General features: G+C 37.7%; 1 protein-coding gene across 2 annotated transcripts in view; it reads left to right on the top strand.

The window, feature by feature from the left end:
• zmat4a (zinc finger, matrin-type 4a) overlaps positions 1–22,292 on the top strand; it is a 191,699-nt gene that overhangs the window by 150,958 nt on the left and 18,449 nt on the right. For both annotated transcript variants that reach the window (XM_012849580.3, XM_036144664.1), the window contains exon 6: positions 2,078–2,174. In XM_012849580.3, coding sequence (XP_012705034.3) covers positions 2,078–2,174 — 97 coding nt within the window. The remainder of the gene's footprint in view (positions 1–2,077; positions 2,175–22,292) is intronic.

Raw genomic sequence — 22,292 nt, 5'->3', positions numbered from 1 at the left:
ACTCTGTGGAAAAAACTCATTTCAGCCGCTTGTATCCGGGATCTCGTTCTTTCAGTCACGACCCAAAGCTCGTGACCATAGATAACAATGTAATGTAATGTGTATTTTGGATTAATTGAATTAATGACTGAGGAATAGATTTACAAACAATTTTAAAATCTATGCTTTCACAGTTTAGATTATATTTGTCCAGAAAGAATGAGAAGGATATCAAATGACAATTAGTGTCTAATAAATAATTTACAAATATTATATTTTTATCAAACCAATCCTGTTTGAAAATGTATTTCTTGTCTCCAGCTAATATTGCTCTGTTGTTCCTAGAATTGTGAGGTGTAAAGTAATGAATAAATATTAACTTCCAAAACTGCAGTGTTTGTTTGTGGAATTTAGATAAACTAAATTCAATAAAAATTGAATTCCTCCCAATTCTTTAAATAAGGAATTTAGGATATGATTCCTTCAAGACTCCTTCAAATGTGGCAGACAAATGTGTCCTTCTTTTCCCCGATTCAAAGGATGTGTCCGGTGTATCCTTCATTTCTAATCCTATCCCATGATTCATTGCAGGTTGAAGAGAACTTTTTCATTGGAAAAAGAAATGGCGGAGGGGGTGAAAAGCTGTGAATAAAGTTGAATATATTACACTTCCTGTGACACAAAAAGTAACTGGTTAAAAGTTTGTAGGTAATAAGTTAGCTGTTACACCAGAATATCTGCTCGGTTTGTTGGCATATCGCTTGATTTAAAAAATCCTGGGATGTGCAGGGACAGCAGCTGTCTTGCTACGCCGAGAGAGAACGCTTTTCTGCCGGCTCATTGCTTTCCAACTCCTGCTGTTTTTCCGCTATGAGAAACAATTCAGATATTTAATGTCAATGTTTGGTTTGTTCATTATTTTTATTCTCTACAAATAAACTGATTTAAGTTTTGCTCAGTAAGTTAGAGGGTTAGTGTTTAACCTAGAAAATATTTTTCCTATATTCTACAAATGTTATTTGTCATTAATGAATATTGTTTAATGGTATATTTCAACATAAAACTAAACATTTGACTGATAAATGAATTAAAACATAATAAAATGTGATAAAGCAACATTTTAAATAAAAGATTGTGGGCCATAATGCATATGTAACAGGAAAATTAAAAACAGTGTACAGTTATTTACAGTGAAGACAATAAGGTTAACCTTCGGACATGCTTAACACTAAGATCAGGGCAGGTGGAGACCAGACCATCAATAGGATCTCTTCCAGGCTTATCTTTTTCGCCGTCCACAAAGGACCCACCCCCTGTAGAGTCTTTATTGAGACAGACCCATATTCTCAAATTTTTTAAAGGGATTCTGGGTAAAGCGATAAAAGTTACATTTTTGACACATTTGGTTGGGATGGGGGGCTGGAAATTTTTCCTTCTTCAAAGTGCTTCACAAAATTTTCAGAACCACTGCTCTATGGAAAGGTGCCAATTCCTGTGCTGAAAGAGCTGGTAACTTTTAGTGAATTTAAGGCAATCTTAAAATACTGGTAAAGAGATAATTTACTTTTTGTAACCGTTTTTGTGTCGATACCTTGATCTTGTGCTCCCAGATTTGTTCTGTAGTGTTGTGTTTTATATGAATGTATTTTATTGTCTCGTTGTTGTTTAGTTGTCTTCCCGGGTTTCTCTTGTAAAAGAGATTTTTAATCTTGATAACGCTTTACCTGGTTAAATAAATGTCATAAAAAAGAAAAATAATTTTTTGAAAGACGTCAATCGACTGTACATGCAGGTCTAATTGATTTTTTTCCACGTCATCACCAGCAGGCTGTGATACGGAAAATGCATTGAAAGTTCACCGGGAAGATTGAAATCAATTTGCATAAATCATTCTTCCTTTTTCATTTTTGTTCCCCTGAAGAATAGCTGGCTGCTTCTGATGGATTGACAATATACTGACTATGTGCAAGAGAGTGGAAATCATATTTCAATATCATGATTTAAAACCTGTCACTCCAGCATAATGAAGAATGAAAAGCAGCCTGTGTGTGTTTCTGAATTGATTCATTTCATTTCATGCGCTTGTGTTTGGTTCCAGGCCTGAAGCGAAGCTACACCTGTGAGGTCTGCAGCGTTACGCTCAACTCGGTGGCACAGTACCACGCGCATCTGCAGGGCTCCAAGCACCAAAACAAGTGAGTGCATCCTGCCGCCGTTGCCCTTAACTGTTAGCACATTAGGCAAAGCTAAAGGCTTCAACACTCAATCCACATTAAAATATGTGGTCGTTGCTTTCATCTGCCTCCCGTGCACTTCAAATGCAGCGCGCTGCTGTGAACGCATAAATGATGAGAAATTTGTGATGGGCTACAAAGCTCAGACAAAAATTTCACATGGGCTCATTTTTGCTTTAATTGAGTCTATTTTCCTTTTCATTTTGGATGTAAAAGGTGGCACCCATAGGAGAAAACCTCAAGCTGAGCATCAAGAAGGTTTTACATTTCAGCCTCAGCAAACAGGCAATATGCTATATCTCACTTTCTACTAGAATGCTATCTGGAAATAAGCTTAAAAAACATTGCAAAGCTCTGCATCCCTGCTTGTCCCTTCCAATCAGTTAAACAGTTTTAGACAAGCATCTTCTCTACAGAATCCTCTCTTGCCAATAGACTGAAGAAAACACTTGATTTTTGGAACATTCTGCTAAAAACTAGAACAAACTTTGGGCAACAGTGTGCTCGGTTTACTTTGATAGTGGAAGTCAAAAGTAACTTTTTGTCCGTGCCACTTTTGCTTTGGTAAATTAACTAGAAATAAATACTGCATGCTTTACAGCCAATCTCTGACATTACAGAAAAAAGGGATGGGGCCTATTCAGTATTGGTATCGGGTTCCGATACCAGCATATTTTTTACGGAGCGGAAAATACCGATCCAACCCGCGGACATTTTCGTTCCATAAGGTGGGATGGGATTTTTCCTGTGAACACGATTTACTGTTTTTCTTATTTCTTTTGTGAGTTTTATTTTGGGATACGTGCTTACAATCATACATGTCATACTTGCCGGTAGAAAGGAGATTATTACAGCCTGTTAAAAAAAATTTACAATATGATGAAAATAACATTTAAACAAAATGAGCTCTGGTATCAGAAAAGTATTGCTATCGGCAGATACCCAACTGCTGGTATCAGGATCGAATCAGAAGTAAAACATGTGGATTGGTGCATTCCTTAGCAAGACGTCTTGCTGAGTATGTTATTAAATGCCAATGGCAGGGCTGAGAAACTAAATGAAGGGATTTTTAAAAATTATAATATATATATATATATATATATATATATATATATATATATATATATATATATATATATATATATATATATATATATATATATATATATGTCATTGCTTTTGTTTTTTCTTGAAATGTTTACAGCAGTCACTGAATCCAACTTACAGTGATCGCTGTACATTTTGGTAGTGTTTTGGTAATGGATTGACTTTGAAGGATTCAAAAATACATTTTCACTGTATATGGGCCTAGCACAAAATGGTAAGAAAATGTTGTTGAATAGTTGTATTATAATTACAAGTGATACTTTGAAGGAGTTCCGGTCAGGTCACTTCAGTCTAATCAGTAGATGTTTTGATATAAAAGAGAGGCAAATGAGTTTGACTCTTTCTCTTGAAAAGAAAGGTTTTTGGATCATCTAGAGGTGGTAGGGCGGTTCCACTGATGATCACAAGGTGGTGGCTCAAAGACATGCCTGGCACTGATCTTTTCTATCTCAGGAAGGCTCAAAATCTCTTCATGTTATCCAGTTTTCTTTATCCAAATACATTTCAGGGCAACTCAGTGGTGCCCCCTTTTGTCCAAGTGTCATAACTACTGCTGGGTCTTTATTGTATCGTTTTGTTGGTATCGTGAAACATTTCTCATCATGATCAGAAATAGGATTTATCTTGACAACGATAAAATCCAACTACTGGTGTCTGAAAAACAACAAAACTGCCAGTATTCTTGTTATTTTTGCTATTTCCTCCAATGTTGGTTTATTGAGAGCATTAATAAATATCAATAAATTAAAAAATATAAGTAAATACAGTTAATGTGCAGTTTGGTGGTAAAAATCACACTTTTTTATGTAACTAGAGTCCTGAAGAAATATTTGTGAATTTTGTTTGAATTTATGTTAAATATTTTTAATGACTTGTGCTCATTGGGCAATTATAACATTGCAGTCACAGTCACACAGGTACCTGGAAAAATACTGCAAGAAGCTGTAAATAGTCTTTTATCACCTCTTTCATCACTATCACAACATTAGCACTAAAGATCATGATAAAATTTATAGTCCATATTGGCCACCCCTCGTGGTAAAATTTACCTTCAAATTAGAGACAAATTTATCAACTGCTTAGATACAACTCCTAATATTTTAATCCTTCTTTCATGTTTTTTTTTTTAGAAACTCAACTGAATTCACACCGAAAACATGAGCGCTCTTTCACTGCCCGCTGAGTTGAGACATTTTTGAAACTTGTAAAACATTTAGCATGGTCTTAGATTTCCTTTTTCTCATTCTCTAGAGTTACTTATTCAATGATTATCTTCTGCACCAGCCACTTGACCTCAAGCAGCTTCAGTAAGAGGGGGAAGACTGCAACTTGCCGGGGCTTGGGAGTCATCCCAGGGCAGCAGGTGTGAATTGGCTGGAATTGCATGGAGCATGTCCTGGAATGAATTATGTCGGCTGGCCGCTTTCTGGCTGCAACCATCCAAAGAAATGCTGGCATCAGAAGACGTGACGTGCTGTTTAATAGGCCCCATGCTTTGGTCACGGGTGTTAGCTCCACCGTGTCAGAGCCATTGGATCTCTATCCAGGATCATTAGTATTGACTCGTACTCCTCACACACCACACTGACACATTCAGTGTCAGACCGCATGACTCCGCCCCCCTTCATGCCTACAAATTCATCCCCACTCGTAGGATTTCAGACACACATTCCACAATTTAACTTCTCATGTGTTGAGGCCTTTTTGGTTAATTAGTTTGCTTGAATTCATGTTGCCGTTGTGTTTGAGGCCTTTTGCAAACAAATGGCAAACAATACACTAAGACTAAAAATTGGATAGCTTCTCTTAGCACGAAAAGAATATATATTTTTTCACATTTTGTCTTAGTAATATTTCATGATAAGAAGTTAAAATTTATATTCAGGTCTTTTACCTTTGACTTTTTGGGTGAAAATGACTGCACACGTTGGCTAAGGTGCAGTAATTATCTAGTGTCTTAGAAAATCTTGGAAGATAAAAAGATATTTGTAAAGGGTTGTGAGCCATTCTTTAAACATTCTAGGATAATTATCTTTACTTCAATAATAAATTCAGTTAAAAGTATTGAAGTTAAAAAAAACAATGTCAAATCCTCTGAACAGCTATAACCTAGAAAAATATTTAGGAACTAATGCTTTTCGATTTGACAACTCTGAATTTTGTTGTCAAATTCAGAGTTGTTGTGTGGACCAAGTTATCTCTTGATCCACACAAATATATCTATGTGTACTCTATTCATAAATTTGTTTAAAAACACACATTAGGATCCCATGGTGTTTGTTTTATGCCATTAAGATTTCCTGAAAGTATATTGTAGTATGTATTTGTATATATGTACATTAGCATCCATCAATAAAAGGTTGGGATATGGGTTTAATACAACATCTAATTTTGGGTTTTAATATTTGAGTTGGATTTCAATACAGTTGCTAGCAATTCTGCATCACAGTAAGAAGGTCCTTGGTTCGAAACTTCTCCTTGTTGGGAGTTTGCACATCCTTCCTGTGCATGTATTAGTTTTTGTTTTTTTTGAGGCTACTCCAGTTTGACCCAACAGCACTAAGATATCCATGGTCACTCTAAGGAAGTAGAGGCGTTTGTGTGTCTCTCTGTTCCCCCCTGATAGACTGGTGCTACGTCCAGGTTCTCTATAGTTTTTTATGCTAGTCTAGAAACAAATACTATGAAAGCTTCATCAATTTTAAGATATGTTTTAAATTGATTGCAGATCAGAGAATGACAATGGAAACCAGTCAGTCAAAAACTCCAAAATATCTCTTTTAGTTTAACACCAATTGGATTTTAGCTTGTTACACTTAGCAAAACAGTTTAACGCTCCTTTACACTTTTGTTGTCAGCTATCCAGATGACATACATTTATTAGCTTACTTGGTTAAGCGCAGGACAACTAAAGAAACACCTTTTTAGTTCAAAATAAGAGTTTCAAAAATAGATACATCAGGGCGTACACTATTAACCCACACTATTAACTTACACCTAATTTTTTCAAATGGACCTTTGCTAGCTCCACTCCCCCCCCCCCCCCCCCCCCCCCCCCGCCCAAAAAATAAATAAATAAATAAAATAAAATAAACTATTGCTATAGGCCCATAAGTCAACAACTAATTTGCAAGCCCAGCCCCTGATTAACCTTTTGTCAAAGATGAAGTCACATACCAACAACAACTGGAGAGTTTTTTCTAGGACAGATTTTATGGTGATTAAAACATTTTGTGGCAGATTAGTATTATTGTGAGCCCTCATTGCTACCAAAATGTGCACCATCATTATTATTAGTAGCAATAGGCTTGCTAGCATTTTGGTCTTAATAGGTCTGTGCAGTGGACATTCTATATCAAAAACACTCAAATGTATGCTGGCTATTCATGCAGTGAACATGAAACATCTTGAATGGTTGCCACACTGATAGTGATTTGCTGCTTTCAATGTTCAGATTTTTGTTGTTCACCAAAGCCAGGTACAACTTTGTTAACACTGCTGGTTTTCACGGTGGTACCCACCTCATTTGATTCACCATGGTTGTGTTGTAAGAAACTGTCCAATGCAAACGGTGCTGGATTATAACATTGCACTTTTGCCGTCACACCTTTACTGATAGGTGCTAAGTTTCAAGAAAGTTCAGACTTGAAAGAGTAGGGTTACTTTTTATACAAGCACTTGTCATGAAATGGTTAAGATCTCAAACCATAGGGTGGGAAGAGGCAGCAGGTGAAAATATACAATTAATACTTAAAATATAAAATTTAAAAGCTGACCAAAACTCTAGTCCAACAAAGTAACCAACAAGAGGAACACAGGGAAACAGGCTGGTATGAATAACAAGAAGATCTGGCACTAAATGAGAAAACAAAGAAGTATTCCTACTGGGCAACTTGAATCCTGGAATGCTAGAACGATGAGCTAACGAGCAGATGGGAGACAGTTTGGGATTGCAGGAAGCTGAGACACTGAAGGAGCTGCTGGGAACACAGACATTAACATAAGTAAACACCAGCAAAGATACAAACCTAGTAATACACCAAAACTTAAATACATAAGAGCTAAGAAAGAAACGGGAAATCAAGAAGTAAGATTAATTAGGTTTAAGTAAATACTGAAAGCAGGGGCGTTTTCTGGCCTAGGAACATTGGGGGCTGAGCCTTTAAGCTTTCTTGAGCATTGTGGCACTTTGTTTGGGATCAAATACAGTAATATGTACTTCAAAATGTGTTTATTTTTAAAATTGACCTAAACAATGTAAAGAAGATCTCTAAAATTAGTATTAACATTAAGAAATATTAAGGATGAAAAAATCGCTCAGTAGGTAAAAATTATTAAAAATTTTCAATTTTCTTTCCCTGGTGAGAACAAAGGTTAGTTCTGTGTAAGGTTGCACCTGGTTGAACCTTTTTGCTGCTCTTTTTTTCTCTCCACCATCTGCTCACTCCTCCCACTTAATGCTGCCAGAAAACAATGAAATTTGTACTGAATGACAACAGAAAGTATTCAATAAAATATGTTTTAAAATCATTTTTAGGTTTTCATTTTTTCACTCTGGCAGTCATTTGGTATGGTGCTGTACTTTTCACTTTTCCAGACTGCTGATGTTTCTCTCCAAAACTTCCTCTCTGTTGTACACCTTCTGTTTTCAGTTACTTTTAATTATCAGGATTGTTTTGCAATATAGCAAAACAATCAAATGAAATATTGTTATAACATACATGGGACCCCTTGCAACCCCAGCAGGGATAGATGTGTTAGAAAATGGATGGATGGATATACGTGGGATATCTTATCATTGTCATAAGATTGGGACTGTGGTTGACTGTGGATGGTTAACAGTATATCTAGCTTAATATTATTTATTCATCATGAATGAGCTGCCTGACATTCACAAAATTTCCAGGACACAAGATTTAAATCACTTCTTTGTTTACCTGTTTCATGTGTTGGCTCTGAGTCTTTCTGCCCAAACCAGTCAAGTGCTGTACCAGAAAGGCCGACCCAGTTTTCCATGCGCTCTAACAGAATGGAATGATCAGCAGTATTGAAGGCAGCACTGAGGTCCAATAAGCCCAGCACTGTGGTTCTTCCACAGTCTGCATTTATTTGGATGTCAGAACAAAACTACAAACAATCTTAAAGCTAAGGAATGAGCTGAATATAAAAAGCATTGACTGACAAATCCAAAAAAAGGAAGACACAAGACCAAAGTCCCAAAGATTATAACAGCATTAAACTCAGTCCCCACACCAAAAACAAACGTTGCTGTGGAGAAAAAAAAAAACACTGCTACACACAGGCAACAGAAAAGCAATTATTCATCATACACAAACATGCATTTTTTTGGTGTCAGCAAAAAAAGACCTGCTGTTGCTGTTTTAGATTCCTCTAAAACAGCATCACCACCCTAACCTACACACATGACTTGTTTCACCACAAGTTTGTGATTGGTAACAATTTTCACGTTGCAATAAAAGCATAACCAATTGAAATACACTGGAACCATTGAATATTATGACATCTGAAAACGTATTTTTTCAAATACGATATGGAATATACATATGGAAGTCCAGGCTGGTGAGGAAGCTGGCCCACAGCACATCTCTGATGAACTGTAGTCTCAACATGTTGATGTTACATGTGCGTTGTGTCCCCCATGTTGTGTTTACCCTGCTTTTTCTCTGCATGCTGCAGTAACAGCAAGCTAACAGTGGGTAACATTGCACAGAGGTAGCAAAGTGGTGTGTAAAAAGTGGGAAGCTTAAATGAGCACCATAAGTACTGTATGTCCAATGACCTTATGGAAATGCCATACATTTTGAAAGGCACTTTGAAAAGCTGTTTGTGGAGTGATTTCTTTTATCTGCAACCCTGGAATCAATGATATGAGGGAATGAATTAGTTAATATAACTTTAAAATGTTCCAAACACAAATTGCCTGTCTGAACAAAGCACAGTTGGATTTAAAGGTTCCACCGTATCATGCCATCTTTTTCTGCAGTAGTTCAATGCTTTCCTGTGAGCCTTTCTGTAAGTTTGTGTATGTGTGTGGTAAGTTAAGATGTTGAGGGTCTCGTTGATGCCGTGGATGTACTGCATAACATGACAAAGAGATAAGCAATGCTGCAAGATATGGAAACAAATGAACAGACTACAATTTTGACCAATAATGAAAACAAATTACGGGTGGATTAGCGGTAAATCAATGAGCTGTGGTGTTGATATGTTTCTTATCTGCCGCCACAACAGTCTTTAATTATGTGCTGCCACTAAATCCAGGAAGTTCTTTCATATTTAAAAAAAACATTTTTTTATATTGCTTTGCAAGACAAAAAGGTGAATTTCATAATTCAGTGATGATCTTTGAGTTACAGAACCAAACTTCTGTAACAAAAGAGTTTGGAATGAGGACAAATTAGCTATTTTAGAACAACAGGAATTTGGTCAACCAATTCACTGTGCAACTCAGTTAGATAAAACATTATATAAGAAAATAACAATTTTAAGAATCATTTGCTAAGTTTAAAATCCATAACCTTTTGGACAATTAATTTTTAACTAAAGTAATTATTTCTCCAAAAATAATTAAGATTTGAATTTGTAACTTAACATGGCGGCGGAGCGCTTTTAGGGGATGGACGGAAGTTATGTTGGAGCACATCCGGGTCATGTGGCCATTAGCTTGATAGGTTGCTCTTAACTTGCACAAAATAAAGTCAATCAACATTAAAGTTCTTCATTAATGTTATATGAACGCTTGTGGCATTATCTGATGATTGTTTCAACAAAATGAAAACAAGTGTAATGTTTAAACAAACTATAGTTATGTTTAACTTGTTAGTAGCAAGGTTGTCATTGTCTAATGCCCGCTAGCATTAGCAGCTGTTTAAAAAAGACTAATTACATTCAAGACTAATAAGCAGACTGTAAAACACAAACATTAATGTCCCATCAATGTTTTAAACCCTCATGGAAATAAAGTTTGCCTCTCGTATTGTTTCATCCCAAACCAACTTTCCCTGTTTTCTCTCCGAAACCTCATCCCTGAATGTTTCCTTTTCTGGTGACTGGGTGACATCCAGTGGTGATGAGATGTTTCAGGAGCAGCTAACTAGTGCTCCTGGGTTGAAAGCTGGGGAAGGGTTCTGGTTTTGGGATGCAGGTGCTCTGGGTATGCTTTGGCGGGTATCTGGTGCGGCTGCACTAAATAGTGTCCTCGTATCTGGCCTAGAGAGGCTGCAACGTGACGAATCAGCAGCGCTTGCATAGGCGCTTGTGGAGATCTCCACACGGTGTGCAGAGGCGTGGTTCTTGGGTCATCTACCCTACAAAGAGTTGAACGAAAGATCACACTGTGTTTCTGTGGTGGCTGGCTGGCATTTCTATTTCACAGAAAGACTGTATTTAACTTTGGTTCCTGTCTGAGGAAATGTAGGAAAAGAGAATGACGTCTCTCTGGTGCTAACTATACATGAGTCCACGGGAAAAGAAGGCAAATTGAATTGGGAGGAAGGTTTTATGTGATCTCAGGAGGCTTCTTACTGTGAAAGTAGTCCCAGAAAGTTTCTGCAGTTTAATATTTGTCATGGCTATCAGATTACAGTCTGATATTTATATTCCTCAAGGGTGAAGTGCAACAACCCTTTTAATAGCCCTTTAATAAGATTTTAAGAAACTTCATGTACAGAAAAAGTTTTGTTGTTTTTTTACAGTTAACAGCTGTTGTTGAAAACATGTATAGTGCCTTCTTGCTGAAGAATTATTAATTGCTCCAAAGAGCAGAAGCTGTTTTTCTGTGGTGCACACTGGGACGTCAGGCTGTTAACTTCACATAACTGAGTATGTACCACAATTATTCCCTATATTTAATAAAACAACTTTTACTTTTCTTTTAAACTTTATCAGAAGAACAGAAGACCCACGGCTTTAACATTAAAACTGAAATATACTAGTGTCTTTTTCAAATGGTTCTGTATTTGCAAGCTGCAGCCACAGAGTTAATATAGACTTCAGCTTGGTGGTATAAGAAAGAGGAGAACAAACTTGGGGGAACAACTTGAATTTCTAACACTCGGATAAGCCATTTTTCCCTTGGAAAATGTAAGTGCAGCTACAGCTTAAGGCTACAATCATCTTTCAGATGCTTTGTAAGTGAAGGTTTTAGCAGCTAATATTAGTGTTAGGGATTTAAAGAGATCTCAAAAAAATGTACGTAGTCATTCTACTGTCTGGAAAGTGGAGGATATTCAAAGCAAATCCCAACTGACTGTCTAAGCAAGTCTAGTATGAAAGCAGACAGCAATATGCTAAATGAAGTCTCCAGAAAAGTTGCCTGGACAGTCAAAGACAGACCGTGTTGACCTTTTTATGATAGATGTGGCAAGAGGAAGAAATCTTTGCTCTTGAAGAAAAAAATGAAGGCCAGTCTAATGGTTGCTAGAGAGAACAAAGACAAAGATCGAGATTTATGGACACTGAGCAATCATATATCCAAAGGACAGTGTCATGGTTTAGTTTTGGTTTGACTGTTTTCCCTGTTATTTTCCAGTACCGCCTCCTCTCACTCAGCTCACCGTCCACTCCCTCAGCGATCAGTCACACCTGTTAGGCACTACTCAGTCAGAATTCACTCCACCTGCCAGCCTCCCTACGTAAGCCTCCCTCAGTCTTCTCTCCCCCGCCGGTTCGTCATCAGTCTCCACTCACTCCACGTCTGTCAGCCTAGTTTGCTCCTTGTTTTGCTGCTGAATTCCTGCCACCTCTGTGCCTCAAGTAAAGCCTCTGCTAGCTGCTGGATCTCCTTCAAACTCTGTGTTTCAAGTAAGGCCTCTGCTAGCTGCTGGATTTACTGCTACCCCTGTGCTCCAGGTTTGCTCTCTGCTCTGTGCTGAACTGCCTGCCACCCCTGTGCTCCAAGTTTGCTTGCTGCTTCATTGCTTGGATCTCCTGCTGCCCCTGTACTCCAGCAGCCCTGCTCTCCCTAGAACAGTCTCGCTCTGCTTCTCTGGATCAACAGCAACCCTGCATCTCAAGAACTCTCTCCAGTTCTCCAGCTCCGGCTCTCATCTACACCCCAGTTCCAGTCCAGTCCTGCCTCTCTGTTTCCTCATCCACTATCATCTTTCTCTCAATAAGCTCCATCTGTGGTGTGCATTCTGGGTTCATCATGAAAACTCATGACAGACAGATTACTTAAATTGAATTGGGGGGAAAAAAAATTTTAATTGGACCCCTGGCTAGCTCACCGTCATGGAATCCTCCTTGAATTTTACCGTTTATCAGACAGGGCTTGATGGAAAACCATCTGTAAATCATTTAAAGATTTTAAAAAAATTAATCCTGCAACATGACAAACACCAAAGATGTGTCAGCAAATCCACAGAGGACTAGATGGGAATCAGCAAATTGAAAGTCTAGGGCTGAATCAATGCCCAGATGTTGATTTCATTGAGATGTTGTGCAATGCTTTGATAAAGGCCTCAAAAATTTCATAGCTGAATCTGAGGAGTGACGTAAATATCCCTTATACTGTTGTAAGATCGATCTCTATAAGACACTGCTTGTAGTGTCTCATAGAGTTTATTTTAGTCAAAGGGGAGACGCTAGCTATTAGAGAGTAGGGTATTCTAACAATTATAATAGGCTTTTAACTAAGCATTTTAATTAAGCTTTTAATTAAGTTTAAATGGGTTTGAGTGGTTTCTGAATAAAATGTTAAGTACAATTCACAAAGATGGAGGAAAGAGGAAAATCATTACCAACAGCTCATAACTGGGTCACACGTGTAATGAAACATCCTAATCTTAAACGTGCATCCATCCTTAGAATTATGTAATTTATTAGCATGTAATGAAACAAAACAACCAGTTATCTTGCTTCATCAATCAGTCTGTTAATTTAACACATTAAAATTTATTTTCATTAGCACGCTTGACATTGTCAATTTAAATTAGTTAGTTGAATCATTCATTAAAACCAGATAATAGAATATTAACTGATTATAGAAAAATGGAAAATTAAGACACGTTCTGTTGTGAAAGACATAATATGAGTTTTCTATAAACTGCTACAAGTATTCAAATACTGTGTCACTAGAAGCTATGAGTACAATTTTTTTTATTTAGTTCCCAGGAGTGCATTCACATTCATATTCATTTACCGGAAGACCTGGTTAAGAATTTAGCGCATCCACTTGAGGTTCTCCTAGGTTCTTTGCCTGAAAGATGTGGTGTTTCTATTGTAGACTCCTGTAGTAATAAAATACTCTTAAAATAGAAACAATATTTTAACATATTTAATCTAAAAGGCAGAGGGATGTGACATTAGATTCAAAGTTTGGCTTCAGGAAAAGATAACTGTCCATCTCCAGAAGACAATTGTGAAAAGCCTGTGGAAGGATACCAACAATTTGACCTAAATTGTACAATTTAAAAGTCAATTCTAAGACAGCTAATCCAGACAAAAAGGTTGTCTCATTTAATACACTGTATATACAGTTCTCATTTTCATATTTTTATAAGTCAAAACTGTGGTGTTCGAAGAGCAAAGCTAAGAGACGGCAGCTTTAGTTGGATTCATCCTGTGGCAATAAGAATGCCTTTAATATAATTTTTATGGGGACTGGGCAAAAATAGAATTTTTCATTTTGGACTGGAGTGCTGAGCCGAATAACCAACACTGCCATCTGTTTTGCCATAGCATAACTAAAAATACCCCTTAAGACAGCGTGTCTGAATTTCATAGCCTTTTTTAATTCAATATGATGGCATGACTCAGTAGATGTCATGCTTCCAAGCAGGTTGCTCTGCTCTGACTCACACTGTGTCCTCTGCTCTGCCAGGAGAACATAGTATCAATGTGAAATAGATGCGGGCAGGTTAAATCTCTCCTGTTACATGGTCTGACAGCTGCAGCAGCATTCTCACTGTTTATCCATGTCAGGTGAAGTAATTCTCTAACCAATGATGTGAAACTACATGGTTTCTGCCTTTTGCATGTTCTCCTCTCTTCCCTTTAACTCAAATATATCTGGCTTGGGTCTGTTACTGTCAGAAGCTCAGAGGAATCACCATTTCAAAACCATCCTGGATTATGAGAATTAGCTTTTTTGATTATTATGGAATCTTGTTTAACCCTTCTTTGGAATTTTGTCGTTTAAGGGGAAATAATAGCATACAATTTTGTTTAAATAATTAAATGGAACACAAAGCTTCTGATGAAGTTAAAGTAAAAAAGATATTTGGATGGCCTGAATTTCTATTTAATTTTTGGCAACCTTTCTTTTGCTAAATATTGCAGCAAATGTGATTATTTTAATTAAGTCTTGTTGATAATTTATCTGCGCTTTCCACATTTGTAAACATTATAATGAATGTACAAATGGTCACTGCTAAAGTCAGTGCTCCTCATCGAACAATAAACCTGAAGCAGGTTTCTTGAAATTAGTTTACTTGAGATAAACAACCTGAGTGTCAGCCTGTAGCTCAGAATGACTTGTTTTGCCGTTATTATAAGTTCCATCTGTTCTTGACATCTTTCTGAAGCTAACACTTTTCCAAACTCTGCCTGTAAACTTACTAAAACCAGAGGTGAAAAAGTTTGGTAATAATCTTCACATGTAAAGGAAGCCGACAGTAATTACTGTATAACAAAATTTTACATTTGTCCTTTTACAGTTTAAGAACTAATGTGAAATTATCCCTGTCATGATATGAGGGACTATGCTATGGATTTTATTTATTCCCAGAAACAAATCTGAGGCATTTTGGACAAGAAATTCTCTTATGTATGTATTATGAGTCCCAGTCTGATTCTTGAATCCCATGTATACACTTTAAAAAAAATCTCCTATTCCCTTTTCTTTGTGAGAGTGCACTTGTATATGTAAAGTTTACCCATAAGAAATACGCTCAAAAGTGGTTGTGAGGAGCCAAAGACCTGCCGACGACCACCAGCACACCATCGGGTCAAGGGGCCAGCCAACGGAGGGAAGCAGGATGGGGAGGATGGGCTTCACACTTAATTAAGCAGAGGGGGAGGACAAACTGATCTTGCTTATTTCTTTAGTCACTTTAAATTTTTTCGAATTATACATTTTTTTACCATGAGACAAAAATAATGTGATAAAAACCTCAAATGATTATTCCATTTATTAAGGGAAAATGTACCCAAACCTACCTGGTCCTATGTGAACACATAATTTCCCCTAAACCTAATAACTGGCTGTGCCACCCTTGGCAGCAACAACTGCCATCCAGAGTTTGGAATAAGTGACCTTGTGATAACTAAGTCTTTTACATCATTGTTGAAGAATTTTGGCCAACTCTTGTTTGCAGAATTGCTTCAATTCAGCCACAAGGGAGGGTTTTCCAGTGTGTAATGCCTATTCATGCCATGCTGTAGCACGCTATTCGCATGTCATTCCAAACTTTGACAAGGTCACAAAACAAAAATTAGTTTTGTAATTGTAACTAAAACAATTCAATCCTGCATTTTGTGGACTGGTGCACTGTTCGTTGTTTTCTCCATTTGTGGATACTGGTTCTCACGGTGGTTTACTAGTTCAAAAGCATTGAAAATTTTTATTTTACCCATTCTAGGCTGATTGATTTCATTTACTTTGTTTTCTCATCTGTTCCTGAAATCATTTATATTGGGCCATAATATGTTGTGATGTATTTTTGAGATACTTTATCCTACTTCATATTTCACACAGTCATTGCCAAATACATGAAGCAAGACAGTTGTTAAAAAGATGTATGCATGATTCAACAATTCGTATTCAAATTTTATGTCAGTAAAAAAGGGGTAATCTCTGCAATGCTTTATTATCAGTCAACTATGGTCTGGTTGACATTTGAAGACAAACCGACATAATAAAATTTTACAGACTTGTTAGAAATTGGTATTTTGACAGAGCTTTGTGTAAACTGTTCACAAACAGTAGCTGGAGTTAGCATGATGGCTAATTGATACGCTATTGAGCAGAAGCAACTGATGAGCTGTTGGTGCTTGTGATTACTGTTTGTTGGGAATCTAGACGCTTATTGCCACACTGTCTGATGACAGCAGTCAAAGTGAGTGACGTAGCTTAATAAAAATATAATAGATCAGTCATATTAAAAAGTAACTTAGCCTTATATAGTGTGTTAGCTAATACTAGTTAGCTGCTGTGTTGCAGCTACTGGGAAGAAGGGGGAAAGTAATCTGACCTTCATGGCTTCTTCAAACGCCACCCAAGCTTGTCAATCTGATCAATTACGTCTTCACAAACACCTCCCACACAACGAAAAACTCACTGCAGAGACCCCCTTCTCATTTGATTATGCCCCCTTATGATGTCATCTTAACACTTCACTGTTAATCAGTTAGATTTTAAGATTAGCTATCAAATGCCAAACAAAAGGCGTGCTTTTTATTCTAGGACCTAGAATCCATCTCTGTAAAGCTTCACATACAAATGGTCTCCATAATTTATTCTTGAATGAAATTGCTAAGGAAATATTTGCAGTGGGGTTCCATGCATATCAAACGTGAATGACTTGACCTATCCAACAATCCTTATTGGCTTTGAGTTTACATCAATATAAAATCAAATGTTGAATAATCTCTTTCTAGACATTGCTGCTGCTTAAATTCCCAATGAATCTGTGTAGGCTACTACTGACAGTTTTGGACATGCTGTAAAAGAAAGAGGAAGATCAAATTCTTCACATAATCTCTCCAGACACCCAGAACGCACAAAACTGTTTAATCAATGAAGAACCTATGCTATTAATAATTTTCTTATAGATAATATTATTATATATACTTAAAAACTTTGGCCTGGCACTCATCGCACACTCATCGGAATGTTACACTTTGGTTCTAATGTCTGAAGAAGTCTTATAAATCCCGGGTTTTCCACAACAGCAAGCCGCCTTATATCAGTTGTGATAAAATGCCAACGTCTCTTGTTATCATTGCGGCTCTAGCACATGAGTGAGGAAGCTGAGGTGCAAAGGCATTACTCAGCTTTTTCTGTCCTTTTGGTAGTGGCTTCACAGGTGGTGCTGATTTAAGCACAGTGCTGTGGGGGTCCTGAATGTGTCTTTACATTGTGCTAGTATTAGCTGCGGTGTAGGGTAATATTTCCTTGCAGTGCTTGCATGTTGTCCGTGTCTTGTCTGTCACTCAATTTCCCGTTTCTACCAGAAACCAAACAATGCTGGCAAACAAATGATTTAAAAGTAGTTGGGGCATTTTCTATTGCAACTTCAACTGGAGAAGCCATTCTCACCGCAACTAGCTAGTGCTTGCAAAAACAGCAGTTATAGCAACAAGAATTATCAAGATGTTTTAATATCGCGAGATCTCATTGTACGAGATCTTGATTAGGTTAAAAACCCAAACTGGCTGTCGGTCGTAGAAAATGCTCCATCCTATTAAGTATAATCCTTCCCTAGGCCTCCGATAGCACACTGGCTAACGCTATGGGCCAATAATTCTCTTTCGGTTTATTTTCCAGCTCTTTCCTTTATAATAGGGACTAATATAACAGTAATAAAAAAGAATCAGGCAAAATACCATGGTCTAAAAAGCCAGAAGAGCACATGGAAAGTAAAGAGTTTTCTATTGGATAATTTTAAATATTCTGTAGACACCTCATTCCGCCTGCCTTTCCCCCGTCTGATATCCTGTTGAATTCTGTATTCTGGACATCGACCTCCTGCTTTGCCTCTAGAACAAATCTACCTGCCTCTTCCTCTGTCTGGATTTCCCTGCCTTTCCTGAACGACTCATGCCTGGACCTTGGCCCTGTCTCCTGTTTTTGTCTCACTCAGAAAACTCTGCCTGGTGTGTGTGCCTCCTGTTACCGATTCTCTTGCCTAGATCCCGTATTCGCGTCTCACCAAGCTATTCTGGAAACCTCTGACATGTGGACTGTCTCATCCTGTGCACAACCCCCGAACTGACCAGGACATACCTGCAAGCCTTTGCCCTGTCTAGCCACATTGTGAGTCGTATCAGTCAGTCAGTGATCCAAATCATCCAGACAGAGCCACTGGGATCAATCAGAGCCAGTGCAACCTTCCAGCATCTGAGAAGGTTAGTGGCTTTCATTCATTGCATTGTCACTATCACTGAGTTGTTTTCAGCTACTAACACTGCTCTTCTTCCCACAGCGATCCCAGTACGAGCTCCGGTCAGTTCCTGTTCCAGCACCAGTTGATTATCAATAAACTCTTTTAAACATTCATTTCCTGTGTCAGCTGAATTTTCGGATCTCCAGATTCTGTTTAGGCATTACAGTTAACATCATGACATGCTGAAGCATCCTTTGGTATTTCATGTCTAGTCATGAAGTTGTGCCCCATGTTTCACTAACATATGTGAAAGTATCATCTGGTAAAAGCACTGTACTAGAAAGAATCAGACCATTGTCAATGCAAATAGAGAAATATCTGCATTCATGTTCTGCCATCCAGAAAAAAAAGCATTTTCCTGGATGGCAGACATAACATGAGACAAGCTGTTGATATATTCATCTTCATTCCTGTGACACTCATATGGTGTATTAAGAATGATGGACCTGTGATCTCCGTCACTAAACTCAATTCCAATGGCCCAATCAAAATTTTGTCTGACCAGATGAACCATCTGGTCATACTTTTTACACCCTAGAATTGCAGCAAACAGCGAAAATGTGAAGTAGCAGCCTGATAAAAATCCCATTACATGTTCCTTTAAATCTGTTGGGCCTGTATTTTAGCAGGGGCCCAATCCTCTGCATGTGCAGGTTTTGACCCCGTTTACAAGTGATAGATGATATCCAGTTGAAAGTGAAAGGGAACAAAGTGAATATTCGATTGCCCTCTAGTGACAATGGAGAATTAAATGAATGAGGGCTGCAATCTCATCTAGCAGCAGGCCCCTAGGAGACATCCGGCAGAATAATGAGAGAATAAGAGATACAAAGAAGGTAAAGTGACAGGGACTTGCCCCTTTTGGATGTTGACAATTGGTTGCTTCGTAGTCAACCAGGTTTCTGACTTATCTTCCTGACCACTGGGGAATTAATTAGCAGCTTGATGATTGAAGGAATTGAGGCAATGTAATAGAAAACATGAAAATCTCTCTGCAGAGTCACTCCCTATGTTCTTTTCCCTTTTCAATGCCATGATGATTATCAAGCCTGTGAGCAGCTCTTCTCACAGATAACCACCTATATATCGCATAGCCAGAAAGAGCTTTAGAGAAACCTTCCACTGAGCATATATATATATATATATATATATATATATATATATATATATATATATATACATCTCCAGCTGTCAATGGGTACACCCTGAACAGGTCGCCAGTCTGTCGCAGTATATATATATATATATATATATATATATATATATATATATATATATATATATTATGTCATGAAAAGGCTATTTTTAAGTCAAAAACAAGCAAACTGAGGTGGAAGGATAAATTTTACATCTCAGGCACTTTGACAAGTCCTTACATACACTTTCTAGACCATGATATTTCCACACCTAATGCAGGTACATGTAAATTGTGAGCGGAAGCCATTGTTATAATACCGTTTTTAAAACTAAGATTTTGTGAAGTTATAGATCATAGTTCCTTTACCTGTCGTAAAAAGAGGTTATACCAGCTTTTTGGAAATCAAATAGACACTCACAGTTTTGGAAGCTATTAAGCTAGTCAAATGTTCACCATTTGTTTTAATGGAATTTTGAAATTTAATGCAGCTCATCCGCCAAGATCATCTGATGAGACAAATTGACACAGCGTAAGCTTGATTAGTGTGTTAGCTTCCACAACTCAGAGAATTCTTTCAGTATTTCAGCAAGCTTGGAGGCAACCTCTGTCTCTCTCCTGCAGGAAAGGGAGCAATTGCTGATAATATCTTCACAGAACTTCATGTTAAACAATCCCAACTAACCCTTAACGGTTAAGAGTTTAGGGCAAATCAGTGACCTATTTCCACTGCCATTTATCACAGCACTGTATTTTCCACAAAAGATACTAGTGAAAGGCAGGTTTGATAGGCAAACGTTTCCCCAATCATTTATTATTACCTATAAAGCAACATAGGACATGTTTCTGCTCTGTTCTCCTTGCTTTAATATTTTACACAGGGAATTTTTCAGATGTAAATCATCCTCTAATCCAGCTCTGTACAGTGAAGTTGTTTTGGACAGGTGACTTCCCCAATACCGACAATCAGCTAGAGCACAGCTGGAGCTGGCGAGGCCGTTTATCATAAAAAGGGAATTAACTTCAAAGGGATTTGAAAACGTCGGTGTAGAATGAAGGCCCGGGGATGAATTATGCATGAAAAATGCCTCAACAGAATAATGTGCTGACACAATTTGTCACACACTACAAGAATACGTAAGTTGCAAGGTTTGGGGGAGCGGATACAGTCAGGTTGCAACGTGGCTATGGGCCAATGATAGTTGAACAACCATGTAATCCATGTGAGTAACTTAAGAGAAATTTAGTCCTTTTCATAAGTAAAGAAATAAATTTTTTATACAATAGCTTATAAAATGTAACTTTTTTACATCTGTGTGTTGTCACAAAATACTGCAGTGCTTAGAGGCTGGATGTGAGGTGCACATCATCCCAATGCTCCCTTAAAAGCCTGCCCTGCTGTCAGCGTGGGGAGGATGCACATTTGAGAGCTGACAATTTAATGGAGCAGAAAACAAACAGCAGCAAGGATTTTTGGACTCCAACACACACACAAATGTTTTCCCAGTTTGCCAGTGTAGCATGAATTCTTTATACCATAGGACCTGAAAGACCCTCTACATACATGTGAGTTACTTTTGCTAAACCAGATATTGATTTTTGATCAAATTTTCTTTATCTCTGCAAAAGACAGCGATTTCATTTTTTATGCAAACAGTAACAAATACCTTGTTTTACTCAAAGTATATATATATATATATATATATATATATATATATATATATATATATATATATATATATATATATATATGTCGGGAGGACTGAGTAGTTAGACTACACTGCCCTATTTCTAACATTACGTCAAAATAAACGTAACTTTGATACTGAATTACCTTACTAGGTTTATTTTTGCTAGCACGTACTCCTAGTGTGGGCTACCTAAAGGCTCCCACATACTCGGGCGTACTGTGCACATATTGAGCTTGGTGGACTCTCCGCAGACGTTTTACACTTAATAGTCGAGCGTACTATTTTAGCCTACATTTCTTGTGGCAACATCCTACAATTCCCACACTTTCTGCCAGTGGGACGAAGTGGCGGAATGGCGGGTAAAATGGGTGATTAGCTAGCTGAGCAACTAGAGCCGTCTCTTTACCAGCAGGCAACCACTGCACATCTGTCAGTGAGAACAGAGAGGAACTGTGATGCTGCGCGTCTTTGCGACTGCCTGCTTTGAGTAGCTCAGTGTATCAAGCTTGGTGTCACATATAAAACAGTTTGACATAAAGACTTCTTGCCTCCAAGAAGTTTATAGTGTGACACATACCTGAATGCGCAGAGCCCGCCTCGAGTATGCGCGGACCTCCGCGGAGTGAAGTATGCCCAAGTATGTGGGGGCCTTTACATAAATGCACTTATTGTTTCAACATTACAGTCAGGCAGTCTTGTAGACAGTTCAGGGATCTGATCAGGTAGTGACACAGTATACGGCAAAGCTCCGAACATACATTGAGCGGAGCAGCTTTGTTGCTAACCAAAGTCGTACTTACACATTTTAACTGATTTTTGAGTGCATTGTACCACATAAAATCATTCATAACCATGACGGTAATCATATATAGGGCGCGGTGGATTATAAGGCGCACTATCAATTTCTGAAAAAATTTAAGGATTTTAAATGTGCTTTACAGTCCCCTATAAAAAAATATGCATCCATCTATCTATCTATCTATCTATCTATCTATCTATCTATCTATATATATATATA

This window comes from Fundulus heteroclitus, chromosome 12 (genome assembly GCF_011125445.2).
Source record: "Fundulus heteroclitus isolate FHET01 chromosome 12, MU-UCD_Fhet_4.1, whole genome shotgun sequence".
In the NCBI taxonomy this organism is placed as follows: domain Eukaryota; kingdom Metazoa; phylum Chordata; class Actinopteri; order Cyprinodontiformes; family Fundulidae; genus Fundulus; species Fundulus heteroclitus.
This window is presented reverse-complemented; position numbering and strand designations above follow the sequence as displayed.